Source organism: Rhinopithecus bieti, unplaced genomic scaffold (assembly GCF_001698545.2).
Source record: "Rhinopithecus bieti isolate Rb0 unplaced genomic scaffold, ASM169854v2 scaffold_1853, whole genome shotgun sequence".
Lineage (NCBI taxonomy): Eukaryota > Metazoa > Chordata > Mammalia > Primates > Cercopithecidae > Rhinopithecus > Rhinopithecus bieti.
The window spans coordinates 4456639-4478871 of NW_016804151.1; the positions used below are offsets into that span (position 1 = coordinate 4456639).

Sequence of the window (22233 nt, forward strand, 5' to 3'; positions counted from 1 at the left end):
ATTGGGTTATTGTAAGTTTAATCAAAAGTTATCTGAGGCTTATCAGCTATTCTAAGTTAGCCCTTAGGAATATTGAAGTTTTGGCTTTGAACAATTCAGCACAGCCTATCTTCTTCAACATTGTCCTTTGCTATATAATTTCCTTTCTTTATGCCTGTCAGATTAAGTAATGCATATGTAAATTGGGCTTTTTGATAGATGAGTGCTCCTCCAGCAGTTGATTCTTGACATCCAGTGAGTAGGTTTTGGTCACCAGCATTCTCAGTATTTTGTCTATTTTGAGGTGTGTGATAAGGACATTTGACAAACCCAAAAACTGATCCCTACTTTTTAGATGTGGCTTTTCTGCCCAGCTCAGTTCTTTTTTTTTTGAGACGGAGTCTTGCTCTGCCGCCCAGGCTGGAGTGCTGTGGCCGGCTCTCAGCTCACTGCAAGCTCCGCCTCCCGGGTTCACGCCATTCTTCTGTCTCAGCCTCCCGAGCAGCTGGGACTACAGGCGCCCGCCTCGTCGCCCGGCTAGTTTTTTTGTATTTTTTAGTAGAGACGGGGTTTCAGCGTATTAGCCAGGTTGGTCTCGATCTCCTGACCTCGTGATCCGCCCGTCTCGGCCTCCCAAAGTGCTGGGATTACAGGCTTGAGCCACCGCGCCCGGCCGAGGCTTTCCTTTCTAACTAGAATGTCTATCTGATAAGTATGTGAGTTTCCATGATCTGCCATCTATTGTTCCAGAGCGTGTGTTTGCCAATCTTCATTAATTTTCACAACCTCAAAAACTGAATCTTGTGTTAGACTCCAAAGTTTTCTTAAAAAGCCCCCAGAACAGCTCAGCCTGGATGTGGGAGGACAAGAATTGGAGCAAAGGTAATAGAAGAAAACTTCTTATTACCCATCTCTGGGTACCTCTTCACTTAACCTCAAGGTCAAGACAACCTATTTTATAGTGCTCACTGTCTCTTAGGGCAAGCTTTAACGAGAACTTTGTTTGCTTTTTATAGTATTAAAAGAGACAACGAAACTGCCTCTCAGACAATCATTTCACCAAGTCCTGGCTGCTCTGTGGGGAATATTTGTTTCCTCATTTATATTCATATCTCTAAAAGACAAGTAGACCTTGGATGAAATTTCAGGCGACAGTAAATTATAAATAATGTATCCATGTTTTCTTCTCTTCCATACTACTTGTATTTAATTCCTTCCAGAGTCTTGTGCAAACACCAGAGACAAGAGGACGGGAAGCTGTTAACATGATGGAAAGAATGAAATGGACTTACGTTATGTGGCAGAAACACAACAAGGGAAGACATCTTGATCAAAGGAGGTTTTTGAGGGTTTGTGAGTGCCAGTTCTTCTCTTTTCTCTTTTTTGGTTTTATTATTATTTTTTTACATCTTAACTCTTTTCCAGGCCATCAGGTAGGCATCTTGCTTACAATGAACCTCTTACGGTCCACTCAGGACAAGATGAAGGTTTATCAGTGGATAGAGGCAACTTTGGGGCCAAACTTTAAGCTCTGTTGTTTCATCAGAGAAGGCATAGATAACACTCAGAATGATGAGCTGATATCAACCCATCCTAAGAGTAGGATACTGCTAAGTGGCAAACTCAGGTACTGTCAATGAAGTTGAAAAGGATGCTAATTGATAAAAAGAAATTAGCCTCTAAATCCATTAGTCCTGGCTTGCGATCACCTGGGAGGCTTCTAGTGTTTCTCAGACTTCTTGCTCAGCAATAGTTCATGCCTGTGGGGTCCTAACTGGCAGCACTCCAGTCCTGCATGTAAGTGAAGATACACTGCTCTTCAATTTTGCTTTTCCTTTTTGGCAATGTCCCCATTCCCACCCCACCAAGTTTGGAAGCTGATACCCTTGTATTCTCTTCCTCCTTAATAAAATTTGCCCTTGGGCAGAAGTAGAAAACTTTGGGATAGAGAGGTGGCACAGGCAATGAGAGCTTATTAATATTAACATGCAAATGACTATGTAGCCTACTGGAATTTATTTAGGGAAATTTGCATTGAGGTGGCTGGCAGAGCCTGAAGTTAGAGGGAATTTGGGCATCGTACTCTTGAAGGCTATACCTCTTTGCCTGCGCTATCCCTACAAGGGGTATTACAAATCGTCTTAGGCTTTGTTTTATCAGAGACCCCTCTTCTCTGCTCTGCAGCTGAGATTTGACTATTCAATTTAACCACCATCTATTATGTCTGGAATGTGCCAGGCTTTGTGCAAGGTACTTTCACATGCATTATTTCTGCCCAAGAATCTTTCATTCTGAAACCAGTCATTTCAGTGGGTTCCGATAAATCTCCAAGACAAAGCCAGCAGAGTTTGGTATGCATCAGCGACTTACATTTAAATTTGAGCTTTCCAGTAAAACTGCAAAAGCTTCCAAACACAGACATATCTTTGCCATGTAACACAGAAGTAATAATATAAACTACATGGAGCTGCTCAGTCAGTAGCTACACTCACTGCATAGGAAATTGGGCTTTTTTGTTTTCCCCTTTCTGAGTTGGTATTGGTCATGCCCCAAGAGCCTGGTGTCAACTGGAGTCTTGTAAAAACAAATAAAGAACCTAAATACATCCTGCTGGTCCCCTGAACTGTCCACCAGACGAAGTCATTATTCTGCCTCCTCTCCCGATTTCCATGTGTGTTGTTAATCTTCTGCTTATTTGATCCTACTGAGGCCCCAGCTGGATTTGGGAACCCAGATCCAAAAAATTGCACATCCCTTGGTGCAGCTGCATCTAAGAGAGGGCGGTGAGGGGCACAGAAGCTGCTTTACTTTTACAGCCCAGGTGGGTCTGGAGCGAGGCACAGTTGTAAAATGCCACAGAGACTTCAGGCACATTGTCATACTGCTCACAACTGCTAGCTGTGGCATCACCAGGGTGGGAATTAAAAGCCCATACTACACTGAGCAAACATTGAAACCCATGCATTTTGGGGATAAAATGATTAATTTAGACCTAATAAATATGCAAATTGGGAGCTCGGTTTAAGTGTCTGTCATCTGTGTCCTTTTTATAGAAAAGAAATTCTTAATTCAATGGAAAGCTCCAACCCGTGGGTCTTTAAGTGGTAGCGTGGAAAAGAGGACCATGGAGGCCTCTTTAATTAACCTGAGAATGTGCAGGGAAGGGCTTAACAAGAAGAGGGTAACACCTTAGTTCTGAGATCAGACATCTTTGAAAGAGCATGGAGGGGGAGCATAATTGACTCCAGCCCCATAAAAGAGATCAAGTGTCTTCTAAATTCCACTTGGTAAAGATACATCTTCAATTCATGTCTTGTTTGTGTGCCCAAGGTTTATTATTATTTTTAATTAAAACATTTGTTTTTCTGATTAATATGCTCATTGAAGATACTTTGTGATATATTGAAAGGTGTAAAAAAAAGAAGGAAGAAAAGGACTTGTTCACAATCTCAGCACTCTATAGAACTACTGAGGACATTTTGTTATGTCTGATCAGTGTCTTGCTTTGTCATTTAGAACAAGTGCAGTGGGGGAGACACCTGGTGGAGCTGGGGGACTTTCACCTTTCTGGGGATGGAGGAAGAGGCTCTGGGGCATGGACAGGAATCCAGTCATTCTGGTGCTCTGACATGGCAGGCAGAATGTGGCTGAGTATATGGGACATGCTCAGGTTTGCCTCACATATATGCACAGCCATAACCCCATAATGTGGGGTAGGAAGAGAATTCAAAGTCAGGGCTTGGCAGCCTCACATTATGGACTGTAGAGAGGCACAGTGGGAGGTGGTAGAGAGAAACATTAATAGCATAGACCCCAGAACTGAAACATCTGGGGTCAAATTCCAGCTCCCCTACTTAAGAGCTATGGGATCTTGGGTGAGTTACTTCACCTCTCTGGGGCCCAATTTCTTCATTTGTAAAAAATAGAGATGGTAATACACACCACGTAGGCTGTTGTGAGGATTACATTAGATAATACATGTAATGCAGTTAAACAGTACTTGGCAAGTAACTCTCAAAAGTCAGGTATTAGGTTATTTCCTGTTATAGATATTAGGACTTTTTTTTTAATCATTTAGCGGCGTTTTTCAAGTATCTTCTGCTGACTTAAGGAGGGAATGCAGCCGGAACAGCTGCATTTAGAAGTAGAAGACCTGGGTTCAAGTTCTGACTCAGCTACTTATTAGCCATGTAAGTCTTTGGCTTCCATGAACCTTGGTTTCATCATCTGTAGAATGGGGATCATAGGCCTTCCTGACCACTTGTTATACAAGAACTGAGTGAGACCATAGGAATGTAAAAGTGCTTTGTGTATGGAGAAGAGCTGCAGGTTTAATGTTGAGGGTTTACTACTGCTGCTTTTACTAAGTGAGTCTCTGATTACAGGTAGCAGAGGAAGGAGGAAGAGAAAGATAAACTTTGCTGGAAAAACACTTGCAGAAAATCTGAACTAGGAGGAACCTGATGTTTTTTATTTTTATTTATTTATTTATTTTTGAGATGGAGTCTCACTTTTTCACCCAGGCTGGAGTACAGTGGCATGATCGTGGCTCACTGCAACCTCTGCCTCCTGGGTTCAAGTGATTCTCTTGCCTCAGCCTCCAAAATAGCTGGGATTACAGGCGCACACCACCATGCCCAACTAATTTTTGTATTTTCAGTAGAGACGGGGTTTTATCATGTTGGCCAGGCTGGTCTCAAACTCCTGACCTCAGGTAATTCGGCTGCCTAGGCTCGAAGTGCTGGGATTACAGGTGTGAGTCACCGCGTCCAGCCAGAACCTGATGTCTTTACTTGGTGCATTTAATTGGTCTGGGTGGACCAGGGTGTTGTGCTGCTGCTTCCTGTGGTTACTTTGTTAGTGAGAGGTTTACTGGTAGGGTAGGGGATTGGAAAGGGGGAAAGAAGGAAGAGGTAATTGAGCTTTTTTGATAAACTGCTCCCAGGGCAAGTCTCAGCAGAGACTGCTGAGGAGCCAAACATCAGGAAGTGGAGAAGAAGGCATCAAAGTGGCCATGCTCCCTCACCTGTGGTGAAGGCGGTGGAGGTGATGCTGCTCCACGCAGTATCCTGTGCTGCCTGCAGGAGCACCGTGTAGTCTGTGTTCTCTAACAGGCCCTCCAGTCGAATCCACGTGTCTTCTGCATCCACAATCAGCTCCTGTATGATGAGCCAAAGGAAGGGTGGTGGAAGGGAGCAACTGGCTTGCAATTGGGGAAAGTAGGGAAGGGAAGTTCAAATCCTATGGGCAGTTAGGTTAGTACTCCAAAGGCCATTATCATCCTCTCCATCCCACAATAAGGATTACTGCACCAATAAGCAGAGAGGAGAGCTCCCATATGAGATTTAGGCCAGCTCCTATCTCAGGAATGCATACTGGGATAAATTTAGATACCTGCATTATTGAATCTAGAAGTTTTCAGATTGCACTGGACTTGCTTGAGAGCAGAGAAAGAGCTGAGGAAGCGGGATCCAAGTCCTCCTTATTTCTTTTTTTTTTTTTTTGAGACGGAGTCTTGCTCTGTCTCCCAGGCTGGAGTGCAGTGGCTGGATCTCAGCTCACTGCAAGCTCCGCCTCCCGGGTTTACGCCATTCTCCTGCCTCAGCCTCCCGAGTAGCTGGGACTACAGGCACCCGCCACCTCGCCCGGCTAGTTTTTTGTATTTTGTTAGTAGAGACGGGGTTTCACCGTGTTAGCCAGGATGGTCTCGATCTCCTGACCTCGTGATCCGCCCGTCTCGGCCTCCCAAAGTGCTGGGATTACAGGCTTGAGCCACCGCGCCCGGTTAAGTCCTCCTTACTTCTATCAAGGAGACTAACTCTGTCAAAATGTATTCTGTGTTTTTGGTTTCTGCATATGATTTCCCTTTAAAAAGAGGTTGCTTCACTAACAAAACTTGAAAATCAGTGTTCTGGATGAACTGTTTCAACTGATGAAATAAAACAAAAATTTGTTTTGTCTTTACTGTAGGCTACACAGATACCACTTTTCTAATGTTTATCAAGAGGCATAAAAGCCATTGAATTTGGTATCCAGCTCATGTTTGCTCCATCCTGTTGTTGAAAAATTATTCCAATATCGTGTACTTGGGAGTTTCCAATGTGCTTTGTGTCATTGTATTGGAAGCACCAGCACAACCCAGTGAAGTTGCAGGGGTAGAGACCCTCATTAGCTAGAGAAGAAAGCAAGCCTTGAAGAGGTTTAGTCCTTTGCCTCAACTTACGGAGAGAGTAATAGTAGAGCTAAGACTATCATCCAAATCTTCTGGCTTGCAGACTAGGGCTGTCTCATCAACAGCAGGCTGGGTATCCTTGATGGGAAGCTGATGAGTTCCCTGTGGGTTCCTTCCTTCCCCCTCCCTCCAACGTCCCATGGTCACTCCACTAGTCAGTTTCCACATGACCTCACTTGGGAGAAATGGTCTTTTCCCTTTCCAGCAAAATCTCACCTTGCGGCTTCCATCGGTGGATTTGTAGGTCAAGACATAATTTTCAATCTCTGCCCTGGGAGGCTGCCAGGAGATCAGGGCACTTTGTCTGGTGACTTCACTGGCTGTCAGGTTTGCTGGAGGGTCTAGGACTACAAAGAGGAGAAAGTGCCAGGGCATGCCTGCCTCTCCAGCTCCTCCCCCTGCTTGATTTCAGGCATGGGTATCTGTTTGCCCACCTCTTTGGTCTTGGGATTGCTCAGATGCTAACCCCCGCTCTGGCTTGGACAGGAGCATAAAGGGTGCTCCTGGGTCAGATGATAATCATTCAGTGCCACGATCATTCTTGCAGCTACTTCCCCTTCCCTCACAGGGCCTCTAGGCTTGGGTGTGACATCTTCCACACTGACCCTCTATGCCTGAGATCCTGACCCTGATACATTCTCACATCTGCTCGTTCACTCGTGAACTTGTGTTTCCACATGTTACCTTGTCTACTTTCTCCTATTCATCACTCTACTCAGCAGCTCTTTCCTAGATATCTAGTCTTTTAATATCCATCAGACTTTTCTGGGGCAGATGCATTCCGAGTACAGACCTCTCTTGACCTGGTTCTTCTGCTGTCACCCAGGGCGAGAGCAGAAAAAGACATGTGTCTGCTGGCCAAAAATTGCAGCTCAGTTTCACTGAATTTGGGCTGTAGTCAGCCCAAATAAGAACAGCTCATAGCTGCCCTGTCCAAAGCCTACAGGTGATAATCTAGTCCGCCACAAGAAAACTGGTCATTTCCACAAAAGTCCCCAGGGATTCGGGTATGTAGATGAACATGTACTCACGAGTAGAGAAGTTGGTGCTGATGGTGCCACTGGTGAGAGGCCCATTGGTGGCATACATGGTGGCAGTATAGTGGGTGCTAGGAAGCAGGTCAACAAGCCGAAATTCCTCACTGACTCCGTCAACCAGGATGGTCTCTCCAGCAACTGAACTCAGATGAATATGAATAAGGGTTGAATAAGGCTACTCAGTTTAGGAAAGACCTACCAAATCCAAAGGCATTTCACATGGATTTACTACTAGAGAATTTTGGAAAAAAATCTTTCATAGGTTATCTAGCTTAGTATCTTACTCCATGCAAGGATTCCCCTCTCATCTCTTATATTGTAATTGAAAAAAAGTGTTCTTTATGTGCAGGTCAAATTGTCTTCTCTATAACTTCTATTCGGGTCTCTGGAGTTATAAAGGATAAATCTAGTCTTTTGTCTAATGACCCCTTCCTCTCCACCATCCTTCCTAATCAAGTTTTCTCTCCACTGGACAGAAAATTCAGCCCCCACTTCCCATAACATTTATGTGACAATTTAAAAATCTTCACAGTTCTGTCTACTTTTCTCTGAACAAGTAACAGTTTATCAGTGTTCCTGCTAAAGTCCAAAACTCAGAGAACTGAGAACAATAATTGAGAGGTACTGACGAGTGAAATAAACAGGATCAGTCTGCACTTGTGCCACTTAAATTATTAGTTAGGTTTTGGGAATGCCTTGTGATATTGTTGTCACATGCCAAGATTATTGCTAATAAAAGACTTTCTTTGTAACCACTCCCCCTACTTCCCAATCCAATTTTGTTAGTTGATTTTTTATACCCATGGGCAGAGCTTTGCATTTATTTCTATTGCATTTTGCCTTGTTGATTGAGTTTTGGGCCACTGTTTCAGTTTATTAAAATATTTTTGAACTTGGATTCTATTGATCACAATTTTGTTTTATACACAAATTTGGTAAGCATGTCTTCTCTGAATTCATTCAAGCTGTTGATAAAACTGTTCATTAGTTCAGGGCCAACTCCTCTGTTGCGCAATTAGAATACTTGGAAATTATTTAGTGTTTAACAGTTTGCTAGGCACATTTTCAGACTAGGTAGGGCTTTGAGATTTCAAGTTTCTTGTGGTCTAAAGGCATACAAACAAGTTAAAATTCAAACTAATGCTTAAGCTTTGGAAGAGCATATATAAGGATATCATCTTTTTAATGTCCCCCTTTGCACATCATGCCATTGATCAATGCTCCAGCCATACCAAATTATGGCAGTTCTTCAGACTTCTCACATTCTCACATCTCTGCAAATGCCCACAGTCTGCTCTTATTTCTTGAAATTCCCTTTCTTCACCTTTTCTTCTTTCACTTTATCTGAGACTTTTCTTCTTCCTTTCCCTCCACAGCTTGACACCAATCATAGTAGCCCATTGGACATGGCCCATGGTGTTCTGTGCATGTCTATAGCATACACTGCTCACATCAAGTTGTAACTATTTACTTCTCTGCAACATCATTAGAAGTGAGTTCCACAAAGATGAGAACTCAATTTTTGTTTCTGAATCCTTATAGCCTTGTAGAGTGTATGGCGCATGGGAGGGCATCAAGAGTATTTGTGGAATGAATGGAAGTTCATTGCTATGTTGGAGTTGTGTGTTTTGTGTCTGTGAGCAGATATGTCTGACTGCCTTCAGGGAAGCTCTGACAGAAGAGATAGGGTTGAAACCAAGACTTGAGGGATGGGTTTTCTAGGCGGACAAGTGGGGGAGTTTCCTGGTGAAAGAAATAGCATGTGCAAATGCATGGAGGCTTGAGAAAGCATGGTGATCATTTGAAAATGCGGGATCATGTTATGCAAGGAGGGGTGACAGGAATTGACATGGATTGTGCATGCTCACAGAGGGGTTAGGACATATCCATAGTAATGATATCCCTTCTTCATGGAGGGTCATTCATTCAACGACAGTCCCAGCTAACTCCAAATATGACCTTTCATGTATTTTTCCATGTTAACTAAGGAGTGAGTGATAAGTGGGGTTTTCTAATGCCTTGATGAAATACAAGTGTACTACCAGATTTGTCAATGAAAACAAAGACATAAAGTAGTTTTGATAAAACTTATTCTCAGTGAACCTGTGCTGATATATGGTAATCACTAATTCCTTTTCCAAGTTGTTTAATTGTCTGTTTTAGTTTTTACCTTCCTAAGATTTGACAATAACTTTACTTCTTTGCAGCTTACAGAATTGGCTTTCTCTGCCGTTTTTGAAAACCAAGACATCTGCCTGCCTTCTGTCTTCTGGTGTCTTTGTTCTCTGGATTCCTGAATATAACCCCAAACAATTCCATGATCACATGTTTGATGTAGGCAGGGAAAGAACTTCCCTAAGCCTAGAGACTTGAAGGACTCAGTACTATTTTGCTTTGGGCTTCTCCATTCTGTTCAGCTTCAATTGGTGTAAGGTGAACAAGCATGATGCAGAAGACAGTGAAATTCAAGATTTTGTGTTAGTTAAACCTGTTGGGCTGGATGTGAATAGAGAAGATAAAAACAACAGAAGAGTTTAGCTGTCCTGAATCTTTTGTCACCTGTTATCCTGTACTATCTGTTCCAAACTTGGTCCTGTATCTTCAGTGTTTTTCTTGCTCTGCAAATATTTAGAAAAGCCTGCTTTCTTGTTTGTAGCATTTTGGGGCCAAGTCTTAGCTCTGTTCTGAGTTTTGTCCTCCTAGAGTTATTGCTCTGATTTTGTACTTGCCCTTGGTTACATGCCTTTCTTGTACCTTTCAGATTCAGCTTTCTCAGTTCCTAGATTTGATACAGTTTGCAGAGTTTGGGAATATCTTTTTTTTTTTTTTTTTTTTTTTTGAGATGGAGTCTCGCTATGACTCCAGGCTGGAGTGCAATAGCACGATCTTGGCTCACTGTAACCTCCACTTCCTGGCTTCAAGTGATTCTCTTGCCTCAGCCTCCCAAGTAGCTGGGACTACAGGTGTGCGCCACCACTCCCAGCTAATTTTCATATTTTCAGAAGAGATGGGGTTTCACCATGCTGGCCAGGCCAGTCTTGAACTCCTTACCTCAAGTGATCCGTCTGCCTTGGCCTCCCAAAGTGTTGGGATTACAAGTATGAGCCACAACGCCCAGCCTAGAGTTTGGGCATATCTTGAGGGCTTCATTGTATACCTGAAGTAGGAACATTTCTAACGTGTCCTTCGGATTGAAAAAATGTTTTGTTTATTCACATCATACTGGTCTGTAGCTCCAATTCCCACCATTCCCACCTGCCTGATCTGCAGGCCTGCAGACACCCACCTGCAAAGTGTGTAAGAACAATGACGTAGTTCTCCACCTCACCCACTGGCGCCTTCCACTGCAGCAGGGCTTCTGTTGGAGTGATGTTGGTAGCAATCAGATCCACAGGGTTGTCCATGGCTGAAACAGAATAGATTATCAGTTATAAGTAAGAGGAGCTGCAGGATAGAAATGCAGGGAATGATCTCAGAAGTTCCACTCATGGTACACGACTGCTGCTGCACTCTACAAAACAAAGAAGTGAGCAGAAACTTCTTCCCTTTCTCCTCTTCTGGTTCCATCAGCCTCTTCCTTTTCTCCCTGCCCCCGTTCTCTCAAGTAACCAGTTCTCCCCTAATTGCCCCCAGCTCTTCCTTTTAATTAATTCATTAAGTTCTTATGTGCAGAATACTGTGCCAGGTACTACAGAGGATTTCAAGGTATGGCTGGAATGAATTTTCAACATTTAAATGTAGATGGAGCAACTAAGAACCCACAGAAATTGTTACAATTTTTTAGTTAACGAGATAATCATACTTCCCAGGCTATTTGCACTTTTATAAATGTAAAGGTGTGCCTCGTGGAAAGATCTCTGTTGATGAGCTTCAGGAAGTGTGGTGGAAACTCCATAGGGGCAGGAGTATCCCCAGGACAGAGAACACAGAAGGTCCATCCATGGAATGACTGCATGAGCTCAGTCAGGTTGCCTCAAAAGTCATATCTGATTATTGGATGATTGCTTCACTGCTCACAGGTCTCACTCAGGACTGAGTCCTGGATATTCTTTCTGTTGCATTAAGAGTCAAAAGGATTCTTCCAGGCTTAGTAAGGAGGTCAAAAGGGCCTGTTAGAGGAACAGAGTGTGCTTGTCATAAGATCATCTTCCTAGTCTAATGTGCCCATGCTCTAAGCCTTTGCTTTATTACTGTGCTTCTCTTCCATCAGGTTAGAATTTATCACAAGTGGATGTTATTACAATAGTTTAGGCATCAGCTCAACCTAAGCGTCATACAATTCACTTCTGAGAACCAAGATCTGCTGTGGATCTTACCCTATTCTCTAATTGAAAGTATTTTTTCACTTGCCTATGTCCTTTATCACAAAGAAACAACCTGGAAATATTTTCATAATGTTAAAATTTGAATTGTATCCCTAATCTGCATGTTCAAAGAGTTCTTCAAATGCAGCCCTTAGACTACACTTGGCTTGATCTATCTGAGACATGCATGATACCATGAGACAAACATGACACCCTGAAGGAGTACTCACTTCCAAAAGTTGTAAGATCGTAGACCTCAACGTAAAACCACAACAAACAAACAACAGCAAAGTAAGACATTCTGGGGAAATCTAGTTATTGGAAGTTGCCAAAATAGCTCTGCCTAGACTGGAAGGAGGGCAGTTTGGATGGGCACACCATTGGGGTTGGTGTACCAAATATACCAAATATCTGCTTTAGAGATACAGGTTGCTCATAACCCAAGGAATTTTTTTTTTCTTTTGAGAAACAAGATCTTGCTCTGCCACTAAGGCTGGTGTGCAGTGGCATGATCATGGCTCACTGTAGCCTTGGACTCCTGGATTCAAGCGATCCTCCTGCCTCAGCCTCCCTGGTAGCTGAGACTACAGGTTCATGCATCCATGCCCTGCTAAAGAAATGAGTTTTTGACTGAAGTTGCTGCTCTCTTTTATCTTGGGGATAGGAGAAATTCCAAAGTATATTTCCCTCATTTGGGAAATACCATTCTCCAGGGAAATTAAGCAACCGTAGAAAATCCAGGTGTTCTCCTAATGAGGCAAGCTTGATATTTTCCCATGTGCTGTGGGAATGATGGCTTAACTAGGAGGTTTGGTCTAGGGTTTGGGAATAGAAAACTTTGGCTGTGCCTGCTAGTGAGTTCTGCAGCAGATCTTTGCACATTCTGCATGGTGTACTTGCTGAGGGACCAGAGACGGAGGAGCAGTGGTGCTACCAAGAGTCCTCCTCAGACCCGTTGTATGGGCTTGTTTTCAAGAGGGAGGCCACGGGATTTGGACTACCCTTCCCCACTTTCCCATATTGCAAGCCAGTCTCTCCCTTGCACCTCCCTTCCTCTGGTCATTATGCAGGAGCTGATGGAGGATGCAGAGGACATCTGGATATGACTAGGGGGCCTGTCAGAGACATGAGCTACATGGTACCCCTGCAGGAAGCCCAGGATGCCCATGGAGCCACATCACCTCCACTGCTTTGGTCCTGGTTGAGGGAGTTATGGCCACTTTGGTGCCTTCTTTCTTCCTGGAGCACAAAGCAAGAGCAAAGGCAGCTTCTTGGTGGTTTCTGGCTATATCTGATGATGAATTTCATGACCCCAATTCCATTACTGGAATAACAACCCTTTTCTTCTCTGAGGTGAAATTTTCTTATCTGAGTCTTTTACAAAATCAGATGAATGATTCAGATATCTGTTCTAGAATTCACTTCCATCACATGTGTGAAAGGGCACTGTTTATGTTGGAAGTTCCATGAAAATTCCTAACCTAAACCAGCAAGACTTATAGAGAGTGACTCCCTAAACTTTTAGTATTAGAGAGGAATATTAGGGGAAGAGAAATTGCAAACTGCCCTGCAAGACACAGTGAGTTAGAGGAGCACCCCGAAATGGAGCCTCAGCCTCCAGAACCTTTGTATGAGCCCAGATCCTCAGCCAGGGTCCTGACTCGACACAGCAGGGAGACATGCCTACCTGTGTGCACGAGAGTACAGATGCGCTCGCTTTCCTCCCTGCCCCGCACGCTGTTGAGGCTGATTTCGTATTCGGTAGCTGGGTACAGTCTGGTGATGGTGAATTCTGTCACAGTGTTGGGCACCACTGAGCTGTCTAATCGTCCCACTGGAGAAGAGAAGAATCTACAGTTAAAATTCAGCAGCCCTCTCATCCAAGCAACCCATGGTACAGTCTATGTCAATAAAGCAGATGGGTGTGAGACTCAGTACTCAGTGGGGAAGGATGCTACATGGTTCATGGACTGGGAATGTTGGAGTGTGAACAGGCTTTGCACACTGGTCTCATTCCTTCATTTTATGGACTCCTTGGAGCAAAGTAAAATTAGCTACCTATTAAGTGGTTTTCTAACAAGCTGGTCTTCTCTAAGACAATGACATTAAGGCAGTATGGAGGGCACCGATGCAAGGAGCAGTCTCTGCAGTCCAGAGACAGTTTAGTCTAGAAAGCTGTCCTGTGTCCTCACTGGAAGTGAGTGTGCCCTCCACTTCCTTAACAATGCCACATGTACCAGCAAGAACTGGCAGGGTGCAGGTGAGGTCTGGGCCAATTTCCTCTGACTTGTAACTTGGCTGGAGCGGCTAAAATGGGACCACATCACTGAGGCTCCATCTGGCTTTGTTGGGTCTTTAGCCATCCCTCTGGATCCTAGTCTTGAACTTCATTCTTGTAGGAAAGTTCATGTGACCCTAGTTCTTGGCAGATTCTTTTGGGCCTCTTTGTTTCTCATGACACTGCCTAGATAATGGTGACCAGTTACCTCTGCTAGGGAAGGGCCTGCTTTCTGGGTGAATGTAATCAAGCCTTCTCAAGAGGCACTGGTGAGTGCAGGGTTTCTTGGCTGCTCACCAGCCCACTCTCATTCTGATGGAGCGCGCCACAGAGAAGAGGAAAAACTCAGGCAGGAGTGGATGTTCTGCGGGATATGCTAATTCTCCCATATTCTTCATCCAAATCCTAGCATCTTTGAGAAGTCAAATCACTTTGTTACCTTGGGTGGGTCGATATGATACTCGGTAGTAATCAAAAGATGCAACAGGAGGGCTCCAGGAGACCATCACTGAGTCCTTGGTCACATTGCTAATTGTGATGTCCTTTGGGGGATCAATTCCTACAAGGACCCAGTGGTTGAGGGAAAAAGACAGAAAGCACAGTGTGAAAAAGAAATTCTCATCCCTGGTTTTATATTGACCAAAAGCCAGTGTTGTCCCAAAGGCAGACAGGATCTTTCTGCGTAATAGGGTATCCTTAAAACCATGGTCAGGCTGGTGTTTCAATTGAAACCTTGTAGGTATGACTAAAGCTATGTCCATGGAGAATATTTTAACAACATGAAGCCAAGCTGGCAAGCTCTGTACCTGTTACCTATCTGCAGGCCAACTAGGAACTTTTTAAAATTCATATGTTTTGTTTTGAATTGGGAGAAACATAGGCATTTTCTCTGGGGTAATTGTTTTTTTTAAAGCTAAACCAAATTTTGCCTGTATCTTTTATTCTTTAGCAGTTACCTTTGGTTTCAGTTTTGAAAAACTGCCTATTGACTGTACAGGGATTTCAGAGCACAAGTCCAGAACAAATCCATTTTCCTAAATTGTATTTCATTTATGCTATGGCCTTTTTTTTTTTTTTTTTTTTTTTTATCTTTTTTTTGAGAGGGAGTCTTGCTCTGTCGCCCAGGCTGGAGTGCAGTGGCCGGATCTCAGCTCACTGCAAGCTCCGCCTCCTGGGTTTACGCCATTCTCCTGCCTCAGCCTCCCGAGTAGCTGGGACTACAGGCGCCCGCCACCTCGCCCGGCTAGGTTTTTTTTTGTATTTTTTTTTAGTAGAGATGGGGTTTCACCATGTTAGCCAGGATGGTCTCGATCTCCTGACCTCGTGATCCGCCCGTCTCGGCCTCCCAAAGTGCTAGGATTACAGGCTTGAGCCACCGCGCCCGGCCCCCCCCCCCTTTTTTTTTTTCTGCTAGGGGATCACAGAGTTGATCAGCTGAGTGTTTAATCCACTTGTCCAGTTTGTGAGTTCTTGTTAGTAAGTAGGAAACGACCCAAACATACATGTCTTCACCCACATGCACCTCATATTTGAAACTGTATTTGGGAATAATGAGCTGGGATTGATCTAATTCATCTCAGAGTGCCTGTGTTTTCTAAGCAACATCCAAATCAACCCCATTCTCTGAGTGCCAGGTCACTACCTGATTGCATGCTAGTCCCATGCGAGACTAAGGAAGCATCATTTGTACCAGTGACCTTTCCGGGCAGTTAAGAGGTGGCTCTCCAGAATAGAAACAGGTGTCTCTTCACTGTAGAGGGATTCCTGTTGCAGACTAGCTATCTCCAGTGCTTTTTTTTCTAAGCTGGTAGTGGGAGGTGTTTTGGACAAATGCATTCAAACTTTGACCTCCTCAAGACATTGACTTTGTCCCACCTTCCAAATGGGGGTTTCTCATCTAACGCATCTTCTTCAGCACTGGAGGAAGTAGCTGTTTCAGAACAGCTCATAGACTTTCTCTAGGCAGTCCCCTACTCCTTGGGTCTTTCTCTTTTAAAATTTCATTGATTTGTCAAAGGTTACTGTGAGAACCCCTTTCATCACCTGCTGCCAAGTCCTCCAGCCTTACCTGTGGTGATGGAGCCCACAATGGGCTCAGAGGTCACTGTGCCATGGACAGCCACAAGGTTCACAATATACTCTGTGGCTGGTTGCAGGCCCATCAGGACAGCATGCCTCTTGGTGGCATCCAGGGAGACCTCTGTCATCTCTTCTTCCTCATCCCTGGGGCTGTAGTTCAGAATAAGTCTGTCTGCTGGGGGAGATGGGTCACTCCAAGTGATGTTCACACTGGAGGAGGTCACATGAGAAAAGTGCAGATGAGAGATGGGACGGAAGCCTGCAAAGCAAAGGAGATGGATGGTCCTGAAACATGTGAGAAGATGGGCCGTTGGGCCAGAAGAACTTCCTGGCTAAAGTGATCTGCTGTCCTTGTTAACAAGGGCTACACCTTCACCCACTAACCCAGAGATTCCACCTCTTCACTCTCCAGTCCTGTTCACTCCACTTTTTCCAATCCAAATATGGGAAGATGGATTCTGTTAAAATGAGAAATACTTCTGTGAGTTAATCATAATACTGACCCAGGATTGAAAGCCTGTATCCTGGAAGGAATTTTACACAATCCCGTGGATTCTCTGTATTCCCACTGGTTTACTGCAGTAGGGAAAGATGGGCAGAATTAACTACTATGTCAAGGCCATAGAAAAACCAGACACAAGTTTTCAGGCAAGTAACACTGTTGCTCACCTCTCCCCTTTACTTCCAACCCTTCCCTCTTGATGCATTTATTAGTTTTGCATCTATCCTTTTCTACCCACCTCTCTTTTCTCCAAAGGAAATGGAACATTGGAAGGGTGAGTTGCCTGGATGAATTTCTCATACTAAGATCCACCGATCCCTGAACCTGGCTGGGATTTCTGCTGCTCTGGTACCTGTGAAAGCATCCACAGTGGACTCCAAGCTCTGCTGCCGACCCCTCTCAGCAGTGATGGAAATGATGTACTCTGCCCCAGGCTCTAGATCTGTCAATGTGTACGAGGTCCTGTCCTTGGGTACAGTGACTTCTGAGGCAATCCCAGACGATGGGGTAAAGGTAATTCGGTAGTGATCAATGGGTCCACTGGCCTTAGTCCAGATGAGGGAGATGGAGGTCTCCGAGGAGGCTGTCACCATGAGGTCTCGGGGACTGTCAAGTTCTGTGGATTGACATAAATGGCCTATTTTACACATGTTCCCCAGGAGGGCAGTATATTATTGGCCTGCTTTGTGTGTTTGCAAGCTATCAGCAGGCCTGCGGACTATAAGCACTAGCTTGTCATTGCTGACACTTATCTCATATTTTGCTAAGCACCTTCCCTCTGAATGATGGCCAGGGGCTTGGCAAACAGATGAACAATCTGCAGAAAGGCATGATGAGCTCTGATACCACTGGATTGCATCCACCTCTGGGACAAAGCTGGCTGCTGATTTTCAAGCTCCTCATATTCATTTTCTCCCATCCTTTCTCAATAAGCCATAAGGACAAAAATCGTAGCTACCACCAAGTAAGGATATGCCATCCTGGTAACAGAAGGGCACCACCCTCCAACCCTGAGGCTATTTTGACTTGTTCTAACCATGGCCAGGCAGGCAGCTAGATTTGAGGAACTGGAGACCTTTGTCCATGTGATTCTCTAGAGAGGTTGAACCTTGGGACAAGGACCGGTCTAAAATCCCTAGCCCGGCCCAGGCTGCTAGTACCATAGCTGCTGAAATGACTTTGAATTTTACCCAGGATTTGGAAGCAAAACTGCTGAATCCAGAGCAGCAAGGGCCTCAACTGGACTTTTCTTCTGCCCTCAGATTTAATGGGTTGTTGCAAGTCTAGACTTTCATCCAAGTGACCTTTGTGAGGGCATCTGTGGTGCATGCAGGGTGAAGATGCCCCATTCTGCCTGCTGTCGGGGTGGTCTAGATAAAAATATGGCCTGCAATGGCATCAACCTATTTAGGATTTTCCACCTCTGCTCTTCAGAGGTGGAAGTACACAGGGTACAGCCCTGAGCAGCTCTTCAGACCATGGGGGACCGAGCATAGGTCTGTGCGGAAGAGGGTGACTCCATCCTGCATGTCAGAGGTTAGGGAATAGGCATAGGGTAGATGTTGTTTCTAGGCTGACAGTTGTCACCAAAGCCCTGTTCACTGGAAGACATTGCTTTCTGACTAATTTTTGCTGGGACGAGCCTCCATGACTCCTTAGGCTTGTAGGCTAACCTGGTCTTCCTCAGCAGTCCTCCTACTCACCAGTCCTGGCATTCATGGTGGCTGGTACGCTTTGTTGTGAGTTCATGACGGCAGATATTCCAACTCCATACTCAGTGCCAGGTACCAGATCTATCAGTGGATGGAGAAACAAACATTATTCTGTGTATCAGGCAGGGCTAGGAAGGCTGAAAGCAGGGAAGAAAACGATCTTAGACTCTTATTCATACCTTGTGTTTAGTCCTCCTTGAATCCTCTCCTAATTTCAACTATTAGGAAATCCCAATTTCACTATTTAGGAATCCAAGTCAATAGGATGAACCAGCCCATGCGGAGCTTCCTTCTTGCAGCCAGGCTCTCTGGGAAGGCAGTGAGGCTGCCTTGTCAGTGACCTTCAGAGGTGTGCTCACCTAAGTATACAAGGACTCCTTGTATGCTTAGCGTCTCAGGTTGGCTTGAACCAGTGAGGGGATTTCTTGCTTAAATTGTGAATTTCAGGAGTATGTAATCAAGAGAGACAGTGTGGACATAAGCCTGTAAAGCATTTCTTGAATGTTATATACAAGGACCAAGTTATACCTTTTATAGGAGTTGAGGCCATATGGGGACTCCTGGGTCCATTCTAGGGAGCAACAGTGGATGGATTTTTTTTTTCTAAGCACAGGGCTGTCAAGTAGGGGTATGCAGAAGTCCTGTTGCTGTGGGCTTTCCACCAAGTTCAGTAATTCAGGCCTCAGGGTATCTAAGGTTGTGGATCTAATTTTAGAATAACTTCCAGGGGAGTCCAGGAAGACAGAGGAAATGCAAAAACTGTCTCACTAAAGGGTGTAAGCTTCTCTGAGGAAATTCTTTGGGAGGTTTACCACAAAGGATCCCTGAGAGGCTCCTAGAAGATCTGGAATTCTGTGGGTTCTCTCCTTGCCCTCTTTCACATTTATTTTCAGACTAACCAGTTTGACTGGTGTACTAGTTTCCTATTGCTGCTGTAACACATCACCACAATTTAGTGACTTACAACAACAAAAGTAGATTCTTTTACAGTTAGTTCAGGAGGTCTGCAGTCTAAAGTAGTTCAGCAGGGCTGCATTCCTTCTGGAGGCTCTAGGAGAAAATCCATTTCCCTGCCTTTTCTAGCTTCTAGAGGCTGCCTGCATTCTTTGGTTCATGGTCTCTTAATCTATCTTCAAAGCCAGCAGCTTGAAACGATCAAATCTGTTTTCTCTCTCTGACCTCTGCTCCTATCATTGCATCTACTCTGACTCTGACCTCCCTAAATCCATCTTATGAAAATCCTTGTGATCATGTTGGACCCACCTGCATAGGACAGGCTAGTCTCTCCTTCTCAAGATCTTTAATTTAATCATAACTGCAAAGTCCTTTTTGCCCTGTAAGGTGGTTATATTCACAGATGCTGGGGATTGTTTGAGGGCTATTTCATCTATTACAACTGGCATCAAACTCATCTTTATCTGTTAGGACTGGGATTGTAGAAAAACCCAACAAAGGCGGGGCACGGTGGCTCACACCTATAATCCCAATACTTTGGGAGACCGAAGCGGGTGGATTACCTGAGGTCAGGAGTTTGAGACCAGCCTGACCAATATGCTGAAACCTGTCTCTACTAAAATTACAAAAATTAGCTGGGTGTGGTGGCGTGCATCTGTAGTCCCAGCTACTTGGGAGGCTGAGGCAGGAGAATCACTTGAACCCAGGAGGCGGAGGTTGCAGTGAGCCAAGATCACACCACTGCACTCCAGCCTGGGTGACAGAGTGAGATTCTGTATCAAAAAAACAAAAACAAACAAACAAACAAAAACAAAACAAAACAATAAAACCCAACAAAATCAAGTGATCACCCTGCCGACCTCTAATGATCAGTCTGAGTCCTTCCAGTAGGCTCTTTGTGGGACTTTGTGTGGGCTCATGGCTGATTGCAATGGTATTCTGTGTTTATATAACATCTGTGTTTTTCAGAATGGATTGTGTTTTAGAGTCTCATCACAACCTTGGGAGGAAGGTGGGATAAGCAGTCTTTTCTCCATCTGCATTAGCTTCCTATGACTACTGTTATAAATTACCACACACAGTGTGGCTTAAAACAGACATGTGTCCTCCCACAGTTCTGAAGTCTAGAAGTCTGAAATAAAAGTGTCCCCAGGACCATGTTTCCTCTGAAGGCTCAAGGAGACTTCGGTTCTGGTGGTTGCCAGCACTCCCTGGCATTCCTTGGCTTGTAGTTGCGTCACCCCAGTCTCTGCCTCTGTAGACACATGGCCTTCTCCCTGTGTGTCTATGTCTTCCCCTCTTCTTATAACCACACCAGTCACATTGAATTTAGGGGCCACCCTAATCCAGTATGACCTCATCTTAACTCTACTGCATCTGTAAAGACCTTATTTCCAAATAAGGTCACACTCATGGGTTTGGGGTGGACATGCATTTTGAGGGGACTGTTATTCAGCAGAGTACATCATCTTTTTATAAAAAGCAACTGTGGCACGGAGTAAGTCTGTGACCAGCTAGAGATGCCCGCTGGCTTCTAGTCTCAGAGTTCAGGGCTTTTAGGAGGAATGGGATGTCCTATTACTTCTTCCATCACACTGGCTTCTCAGGGCAGCTGTGATTTCTCTGGAATCCCTGATTTTGATTGGAAATACTTTGAGCAACATTTCTTTAACAAATGGCTTGGCTTGGCCAAGAGGAATGCTGCCTGGCAGCCAGGGGGTTCTTCATCCCCTTCCTCAGTAGGCTTTTGTGCAGTCCATGCAATTAATGTTGCTTAAGCATGGCAGAGCTTACCAGGCCAGTTTCCCTCCCAGGAATGCAGTCCCGAAGCCGTCTGGGTAGGTATTCGAATCAGCCCTCTTTCTTTTCTTGAACCAGCTCACTTTCTTTCCCAACCCTTGATTCTTTCTTTCTCTAAAGTGGCAACACCAGTGGAGGTAAACTTTGAAGTTTGACAGCCTTTGACATCTGACATATCTATGTTTATATTCAGTCTCTTCCACCTTTTACCTGTGTAATTTTGATTACTTAACATCTTTGAGCCTCAATTTCTGAAGAATGAGAATAATAACAGCATCTATATCAGAGGGTCATCATGAGGATTATATGAGTCCAAGTGTTTAAAGTCCAGTGCCTGGATCTTGCTGATAATAGCTAATATTTTATTACTTTGCACAGAGAACTATTGCTGGATTTTGAGTACTTTTTTTTTTTTTTTTTTGTGAGTAGTCTCATCAACTACAAAAAGTAACCCAGGCAAGTACAGGCTGTTCCTGGGTACACCTGTTGTTATTGGTTTGCTGGGGCTTAGCCTGTTGGCTCTGTTGGAAACCAGTGATTCAGGGAGTCCAGGTAGCTGTGAGGACCTTGCCCCTGGCTGGGCCAAGTACCTATCTCTATATTGAGTGGGTGATTGCAGTACCTCCAGATCCATTTGAAGCACAGATTTATCTCTATCAATATGTTCAGTGAGTCCCAGGTACATCCTTGGTTGCAGAAATGAGATTACCTTTGGGACATAAACTATTTTTATCAGGCAACTGATTGAGACCTTCAATTGCCTATAATGAAGTAGAAATTCTCCAACATAGATGAAGGGTGACAGATCGAGGGAATAAGACAGAAATTATACGCTGCCAAACAGATCTAACATGTAACATTTTCATCCCAGTTTCTTATTTATGAAGCTTAAATGAAATGTTCAATAATTTACAATGGAATCATCTTCTCCCAGAAAACTGCAGAGCAGAATTTAAAGCATTCTCTTCCCAGGTTTTCTGTCTAGAGGATGGAAAAGTGGGACTCGCTTATAGGTTTGTGTCTGCTGCTTTCCTTTGATTTTCAGCAGCTTTCTTCTATGCTACAAGTGAATTGTTGCTCTTTGCCAGCAGGTAAAATATAGTTCTGCTGAAAAAAAAAGCCACAAGTATCCAAGGCATAGCCAGTGCACCTATGTATCAGCACTCTGAGTACTCCTAGGGATTTCTCACTTTTTAAAGACCCCATTGCTCTTTATCAATGCCCCCTTTATCTCTCCATCCAACTCCTGCAAGTGGTAACATATAAATGGCCCTGTTCCCTTTCTTAACAATAGCACCGAAAATTCATCCCATAGGAAATCACTACTCTCCATTCCTTACAGAACTTTCTTTGTTC

The 22233-nt window shown here is 44.2% G+C and overlaps 1 protein-coding gene across 3 annotated transcripts in view; it reads right to left on the reverse strand.

The window, feature by feature from the left end:
- TNR (tenascin R) overlaps nt 1-22233 on the reverse strand; it is a 93067-nt gene that overhangs the window by 34595 nt on the left and 36239 nt on the right. For all 3 annotated transcript variants that reach the window (XM_017866966.1, XM_017866967.1, XM_017866965.1), the window contains 9 exons: nt 18115-18204; nt 16764-17027; nt 15899-16168; nt 14270-14389; nt 13240-13386; nt 10535-10654; nt 7243-7386; nt 6428-6558; nt 5006-5138 (listed from right to left, as the gene is read on the reverse strand). In XM_017866966.1, the coding sequence (XP_017722455.1) occupies nt 5006-5138; nt 6428-6558; nt 7243-7386; nt 10535-10654; nt 13240-13386; nt 14270-14389; nt 15899-16168; nt 16764-17027; nt 18115-18204 (1419 nt within the window). The remainder of the gene's footprint in view (nt 1-5005; nt 5139-6427; nt 6559-7242; nt 7387-10534; nt 10655-13239; nt 13387-14269; nt 14390-15898; nt 16169-16763; nt 17028-18114; nt 18205-22233) is intronic.